This window comes from Mustelus asterias, unplaced genomic scaffold, assembly GCF_964213995.1.
Source record: "Mustelus asterias unplaced genomic scaffold, sMusAst1.hap1.1 HAP1_SCAFFOLD_1888, whole genome shotgun sequence".
NCBI lineage: Eukaryota > Metazoa > Chordata > Chondrichthyes > Carcharhiniformes > Triakidae > Mustelus > Mustelus asterias.
In genome coordinates this window covers 53159-61472 of record NW_027591833.1, presented here as the reverse complement: position 1 = coordinate 61472, position 8314 = coordinate 53159, and the positions used below count along the sequence as shown (strand labels likewise).

General features: G+C 48.9%; 1 protein-coding gene across 1 annotated transcript in view; it reads right to left on the bottom strand.

Annotated features, from left to right (window-relative positions):
* Nucleotides 1–1050: 1050 nt before the first annotated feature.
* gcat (glycine C-acetyltransferase) overlaps nt 1051–8314 on the bottom strand; it is a 29964-nt gene continuing 22700 nt past the window's right edge. Inside the window, exons 8-9 of the mRNA XM_078206933.1 lie at nt 4718–4839; nt 1051–1857 (exon numbers count right to left, since the gene is read on the bottom strand). Coding sequence (XP_078063059.1) covers nt 1706–1857; nt 4718–4839 — 274 coding nt within the window. The 3' untranslated portion in view covers nt 1051–1705. The remainder of the gene's footprint in view (nt 1858–4717; nt 4840–8314) is intronic.

The window sequence follows — 8314 nt, the reverse complement described above, 5'->3', positions numbered from 1 at the left end:
GGACATTCTCTCTTCCGCCTTCCTTCAGAAAAAAGATACAAAAGTCTGAGGTCACGTACCAACCGACTCAAGAACAGCTTCTTCCCTGCTGCCATCAGACTTTTGAATGGACCTACCTCGCATTAAGTTGATCTTTCTCTACACCCTAGCTATGACTGTAACACTACATTCTGCACCCTCTCCTTTTCTTCTCTATGAACGGTATGCCTTGTCTGTATAACGTGCAAGAATCAATACTTTCCACTCTATATCGATACATGACAATAATAAATCAAATCTAATGAAAACATACCTAATTTTCAAGTGTCTCTTTAACCAGGGAGTATTCTCATCAATCGCTCTGTATTCTCTGTAAAGTGCCTATTGATTGTTCATCCTATAGTGAGTGCGGAATCCAAAACTGCAGTTTTCTAACACAGTTCTTGGGTTGTATCAGTTTAATGTTAAACCGAAATTTTTAATACTCGTCTCAAGGTTAAACAAAATCCCATTCCAACTCCTTGCTATCCAGAGGTGCCGTCTTAAAAGTTCTAAGAAACGTAAGAATACTTTATAGAATCCCTACAGTGCAGAAGGAGGCCATTCAGCCCATCGAGTCTGCATCAACCACAATCCCACCCAGGCCCTTTTTCCATAAGGGGCAGCACAGTGGCTAGGACTGCTGCCTCACAGCGCCAGGGACCCGGGTTCGATTCTGGCCTTGGGTGACTGTCTGTGGAGTTTATCTCTGGGTGGGTATGTTATCTGTGCAGACGCAATGGCCTTCTTCAGCTTATGGTATTGTCACTAAGCAACTCAATTCACCACATCCAACAAAAACAGAAAACACTGGAAAATCTCAGCAGATCTGGCAGCATCTGTGGACAGAGAGACTTGAAACGTTGGCTCTATTCTCTCTCCACAGATGCTGTCAGGCCTGCTGAGATTTTCCAGTGTTCCCTGTTTTTGCTTCGGATTCCAGCATCTGCAGTAATTTGCTTTTAACCAAATCTTACTCACGACAGAAGGACCAATAGGTGGATTAGTTTGCCAATAGAAAAAGTAGGAGGCTTGTGTGGAACATAAATCAGTTTATTTATTAATTCAATGGGATGCAGAAGTCACTGGTTAGTTTAGCAATGGCTTCCCATCCCTAATTGTCCCCTGAGGTGTGAATGTCACCGGTTAGGCCAGCATTTATTGCCCATCCTTAACCGCCCTTGATGTGACCTTCTTGAACCGCTGCAGTCCATGTGGTGTAGGTACGCCCACAATGAGGTTCGAGGGAGTTCCAGGATTTTGACCCAGCGACAGTGAAGGAGCAGCCGATATATTTCCAACTCAGGATGGTGTGGGGCTCGGGGAGGCTTTAATCGAATAAATATATCCAACTGGCGAAGGCCTGACCTCCCCAGGACTGGCTGCTCTCACACAAGCTTCAGCTTTATCAGAATGTCAGAGAGAGAAATCCCAGGTCCTCAATATCCCAGGATTTGATTAAATGTAACATCTCCGTATCAATGGGGGGGTTACAATACTTTGGGTTCTATGCAAAAGCACGCTGATTTCATACAGAGCTGACACATCCTTTTAGTAAGCAGAAAGGCACTAGCAGTTAAACCAAATCTCTCAAACTTTGGTTGGATTAGCTTTACGGTGTTAGATAATGTTCGGAATCCGTGTTTTTGGGAGGTCTGCTTTGGGGCCAAGAGGCCTCCGCTGCCTTTCAGGGAATCACTTTGTGCTTGCGCCCAACCTCCACGAAGGCCGCCAGACATTGGTCGATATCCTCGTCGCTATGGGCAGCGGAAATCTGCACCCGGATTCGTGCTTTGCCCTTGGGGACCACGGGGTAACTGAAGCCAATCACGTATATTCCTGCGACAAAGCAACATGAGGTGAATGGAAGGACGGAGAAACACTACAGGCGCACGGGAATCCCCGCAAAAACATCCGGCAACGCCTAACCTCCTGCTCCTGGAATGTGGAACCCTGGACTACATTATAGAATCCCTACAGTGCCATTCGGCCCATCGAGTCTGCACCGACAGCAGTCCCACCCAGGCTCTAACCCTGTAAGGGGCGGCACGGTGGCACAGTGGTTAGCACTGCCGCCTCGCAGCGCCAGGGACCCGGGTTCGATTCCGGCTTGGGTCACTGTCTGTGTGGAGTTTGCACGTTCTCCCCGTGTCTGCGTGGGTTTCCTCCGGGTGCTCCGGTTTCCTCCCACGCTCCAAAGAGGGTTAGGTGGATTAGCAGGGTAAATGACTAGGATTACGGGGAGGGCCCTACCCTAAAATACTCTTCCGAGTGGGTGCAGACTCACTGGGCCGAATGGCCACCACAGGGATTCTATGAAGTGGTGCCACTGTTGTACTTTGGGAAATACGGCAGCCAATTTGTGCACAGCAAGCTCCCACAAACAACGGTGTGATCGTGACCAAATAATTTTGTTACAGTGGATGAGTTTGGGTGGCACAGTAGGTTAGCGCTGCTGTCTCACAGCACCAGGGACCTGGGTTCAATTCCAACCTCGGGTCACTGTCTGTGCGGAGTCTGCACATTCTCCCCGTGTCTGCGTGGGTTTCCTCCGGATGCTCCAGTTTCTTCCCACAGTCTGGAAGACGTGCGGGTTAGTTGGATTGGCCAGGCTAAATTGCCCCTTGGTGTCAGGAGGACTAGATAGGGTCAATGCATGGGGTTATGGGGGTAGGGCCTGGGATTGTGGTCGGTGCAGACTCGATGGGCCGAATGGCCTCCTTCCGCATTGTAAGGATTCTATGATGATTCTATGGCTAGATGTTGGTCAGCTCATCAGGGAGAACTCACTTGTCATTTGAAATAGTGCCCTGGGGAGTCTTTTACATGATGTGGAGATGCCGGGTCCCTGGCGCTGGGGTAAACACAGTAAGAAGTCCCACAACACCAGGTTAAAGTCCAACAGGTTTATTTGGTAGCAAAAGCCACTAGCTTTCGGAGCGCTGCCCCTTCATCAGGTAAGTGGAAGTTCTATTCACAAACAGGGCATATAAAGACACAAACTCAATTTACAAAATAATGGTTGGAATGCGAGTCTTTACAGGTAATCAAGTCTTAAAGGTACAGACAATGTAAGTGGAGAGAGGGTTAAGCACAGGTTAAAGAGATGTGTATTGTCTCCAGTCAGGAACCCAGAATTCCATGGGGTTCATGTCACACTATCTGTAACCCCCACGACTTGCCTGGGCTTGCAAAATCTCACTAACTGTCCTGGCTGGAGACAATACACATCTCTTTAACCTGTGCTTAACCCTCTCTCCACTCACATTGTCTGTACCTTTAAGACTTGATTGCCTGTAAAGACTCGCATTCCAACCATTATTTTGTAAATTGAGTTTGAGTCTTTATATACCCTGTTTGTGAACAGAGCTCCCACTCACCTGATGAAGGAGCAGCGCTCCGAAAGCTAGTGTGGCTTTTGCTACCGAATAAACCTGTTGGACTTTAACCTGGTGTTGTGAGTCTTTTACATCCAGCCAAGAGGGCAGCGCTTCATTTGAAAGATAGCATCGCCAACAGTGCTGCACTCCCCCGGCACTGCACAGGAGTGGGCCTCGAACTGACCACTCTCCCACTCGGGTCCCAGAGTGCTGCCACTAATAATATTCAATCATTCACTGAACTGAGGGGCTTGCGAGGTATTTCAGAGGGCATTTAAGAGTCAACCACATTGCTGTGGATCTGGAGTCAATGTACGGAAGGAGAGGATGGGCTTTATGGCAATGGTTTCATGGTCATTGTTAGAGCTCTTCATTCCGGATTTTTACTGAATTCAAATTTCCAACCCAGATCTTTGGATTACTAGCCCAGTGACAACACCGTGACACCACTACCTCCCCTTCAAGACCAGCGTCTAGTGCCTGGGGAGTCTTTTACATGATGTGGAGGTGCCGGCGTTGGAGTGGGGTAAACACAGTAAGAAGTTTAACAACACCAGGTTAAAGTCCAACAGGTTTATTTGGTAGCAAAAGCCACTAGCTTTCAGAGCGCTGCTCCTTCATCAGGTAAGTGGGAGTTCTGTTCACATCAGGAGAACATGGGCAGAGAATGTTCCACAGAGAGAATGGCTTTCAGGGCAGTATTCCAGTCAGAGTAGATGCTGAAGGCGGGAGGGGTAGTCAGTCACTGGTTCTAATTGGAAAACCAAGATAAACCAAATTTCCCGCCACATTTAAAGCTCCCTACAGCGTCCATTCTGTGACAATTAAGAAGAAAATCCTTGTGCATTTGATATTTTAGTAAGGAGTTTCACAACACCAGGTTAAAGTCCAACAGGTTTATTTGGAATCACAAGCTTTCGGAGCGCTGCCCCTTCATCAGGTGAATTCTTGCATTTGTCTCATCTGAGGAAGGAGCAGCGCTCCGAAAGCTTGGGATCCAAAATAAACCCGTTGGACTTTAACCTGGTGTTGTGAGACTTCCTACTGTGCCCACCCCAGTCCAACGCCGGCAACTCCACATCTTTGATATTTCAATATTGGCAGCAAGCATTCACCGTTCAATACAACACAGGATACTGACAGCATCAACAATAAAAAATTTAAAAATAAACCTCAGAGGCGGGACAGCTGCCGCGGTCTCTCTCACCCACCCAGGATCAGAGGGGAGGAAGTATTGGGTAAAATCCAACAACCCAGCAAGCAGCTGCCCTGAAAGCTGGGACGCGCGGATACTGCGGACACTTGGCTCTGCAGATTACCTCGTTTCAACATGTCCTCTGCCATTGCTGAGGCCAACCGCGCATCTCCCAGCATCACCGGACAAATGGGATGGTCCATTCCACCAATGGTGAAGCCTGCAGCGGTCATCTGACTGCGGAACCTGCACAGAAACAGTCCAATCAAATCAATACAGAGTCCATTCAAATCATACAATCCCCACAGTGCATTTGACCTATCATAAGAACTAGGAGCAGGAGTAGACAATCTGGCCCCTCGAGCCTGCTCCGCCATTCAATAAGATCATGGCTGATCTTTTCGTGGACTCAGCTCCACTTACCCGCCCGCTCACCATAACCCTTGATTCCTTTACTGTTCAAAAATGTATCTATCCTTGCCTTAAAAACATTCAATGAGGTAGCCTCAACTGCTTCACTGGGCAGGGAATTCCACAGATTCACAACCCTTTGAGTGAAGAAATTCCTCCTCAACTCAGTCCTAAATCTGCTCCCCCTTATTTTGAGGCCATGCTCCCTAGTTCTAGTTTCACCCACCAGTGGAAACAACTTCCCTGTTTCTATCTTATCTATTCCCTTCATTATCCTATATGTTTCGATAAGACCGCCCCTCATTATTCTGAATTCCAATGAGTATAGCCCCAGTCTACTCAGTCTCTCCTCATAAGTCAACCATCTCAACTCCAGAATCAACCTAGTGAATCTCCTCTGTATCCCCTCCAGTGCCACTGGAGACATCACCACTGGAGAGGGAGAGAGATTCGGAAACAAGGGTGAAAATTGCCAAACAGTTGAGTCAATGTAGGGCGGGGGCACATGGGGGTGAGCATAGCGCTGATGGATGAATGGGACTCAGTGAGAGTTTATACATGTGGCGCAGAGTTTTGGATAATCTGAATCTAATGAGGGTGGTAGACCGTAAGATATAGGAACAGAATTAGGCCATTCAGCCCATCAAGTCTCCCCCGAGTAGGTGGGAAGCTGGTCAGGGAAGTATTGGAATGGTTAGAGAGGTAACAATGGTGTGGATGAGGGTTTCACCACACACGGAGATCAGCCTGAAAAACAACACCGAGCTTTCTACATCTTCCACATTTACCTGCCCCACAGCCTGCCTCAATCCAAGACACTGCCAGGCAAGGGGTGATGATTTATATTCCATCCACAGCCAAATAACCAACCTGAATCTTCTCAATGGCTACAAGAGCCCCGTGTAGTGGTTACCGCGCTGTCCGCTTAGCTCAAACCCAGTCAGCTGTGGCGGGGTGAAAGTGACCGCCGAGAATTCACCTCAGGCCTGTACCCACCCTCAACACTTCACGGGGTGGCACAGTGGTTAGCACTGCTGCCTCACAGCGCCAGGGACCCAGGTTCGATTCCCGGTTTGGGCCTCTATCTGTGCAGAGTTTGCACGTTCTCCCCGTGTCTGCGTGGGTTTCCTCTGGGTGCTCCGGTTTCCACCCACAATCCGAAAGACCTGATTAGGGAGCATTGACCCAAACAGGCACCGGTGTGTGGTGACTAGGGGAATTTCACAGTAACTTCATTGCAGTGTTAATGTAAGCCTTACTCATGACTAATAAATAAACTTTACTTCACCAGCGACCAGTGCAGCAAATTGGAACGAGCAGCGAGAAGGTGGGGCAACGGTCACCTCACTGGATTAGTAATCCAGAGGCCCCGGCTACTGCTCTGGGGGACATGGGTTCAAATCCCACCATGGCAGCTGGTGGAATTTAAATTCAATGTCAGCGGAATCCCCTTCCCCAGAGAGCAGGGAGACAGGATGATTGAATATTTACAACGCTGGGGTAGATAGACGCTGGACTGGGAAGGGAGTGCAGGGATAGACAGGAACAAAGAGGCCGTAGTCAGAGCAGCCGTTATGTGAATGGCGGAACAGGCCTGAGGGGCTGAATGGCCTGCTGCGCGTTTGTATGTCCAGAGTTGAAGTCTCTGGAAACGTTGGTCTTGCCACTAGATATACTGTAGGCAGGTTCTTTGCAAGTCAGACAGTCTGTGTTTGATCCTTAAAGAGAGGGTCCAGACACGTCTCTCCCTGCCCCGGGAATGACTGGGATCCCAGCCCGGTGTAAAGTGGCAGCACGCAGCGTCTCCGACTCCGCTCCGACCGGCACTCAGACTGACTGCCGAGAGAAACAGAGACACGCCAAACTGGTGTGTCAAGGAATCCATCAACCTTTGTTTCCTGTTACTGAGCCAACCTTTGACCCGGTTGGCCACATTACCCTGTATCCCAGGGCTTTTACTTTTTTGACCAATCTGCCATGTGGGGCCTTGTCAAACACCTTGCTAAAACCCATGTACACAACATCCACCGCACTACCTTCATCAACCCTTCTGGTCACTTCCTCAAAGAATTCAATCAAGTTTGCGAGACAGGACCTTCCTTTAACAAATCCATGCGGACCATCCCTGACCAGTCCATGCCTTTATACGTGACAGTTAATCCTCTCAGGATTGATTCTACTAACTGGCCTATAATTGTTTGACATTTCCTTCAATTCCTTTTTAAACAATGGTTTGCAATCCTCCAATCCTCTGGTACCTCCCCTGTATCCAGTGAGGATTAGAAAATCATCCTCAGAGTATCTACCATCTCCTCCTATGTATGTTTGGAAGGATTTTGCAGGTTGACACTCAACCTGTTTGGCCGCATTATGAACGCATCCTCCTTGAACATCAGGTCCTGGGGTGGGACTCGAACCCGGAGCTTCTGGCTCAGAGTCAGGATCGCTAACACACTGCGTGCACAGAACCTCTGTTGGCCATTGCCTCCAGGCTTTTGAAGGCATTGTTAGAGTGTTGTATTGCTGTCCATTAGGAGGCACCAAGGCATTGGAGGGAGAAGGGACCACAAAGACAGTTACAGTTAACTCTGCAATAAAATGTGCGTTCGCCTTCCTTCCAATCCCTACCCACGAGGTGAATGAGTCGCCAACTTTCCAGCTCATTTCTGGGAAGGGAAGTGAAGATTTCACATCTTCTCAAAGGCTGCGATATAAATCCAGTCTATAGTCTGAATCATAACTTGACCTTGCTTTACACTCAGTGGGTGTCTGAAAGGGCGGCGTTTCCCGATGGCCAAATATTTGACCAGGTTCAATTCTGAGTCTGTGCTACTCGTCGAATCAGTGTTTCGCAAGCAGGGAGGGGAGAAGCTAACCCCCGGGGTTGCTGCTTCTGATATTAGATGAGAACATGAGTAATTCCCTCAGGGTGAGCAAGCTACCAGCTTCTACTTTATAGAGAACACTCCACACAGACAGCTCATTTGGCGTAACCAGTCCGTGCCGGATTTCTGCTCCACGTCAGCTTCCACCCAAACCTCCGCCTCCAACATCAACAATCCGTCCTGTTGCTTTCTCCCTCATGCATTTCGAGTCTCCCCTCCCTGTGGAAGTGAGTGGGTGGCACAGTGGTTAGCACTGCTGCCTCACAGGGCCAGGGTCCCGGGTTCGATTCCTGGCTTGGATCACTGTCTGTGTGGAGTCTGCACGTTCTCCCCGTGTCTGCGTGGGTTTCCTCCGGGTGCTCCGGTTTCCCCTCTCAGTCTGAAAGGCGTGCTGGTTAGGGTGCATTGGCCGTGCTAAATTCTCC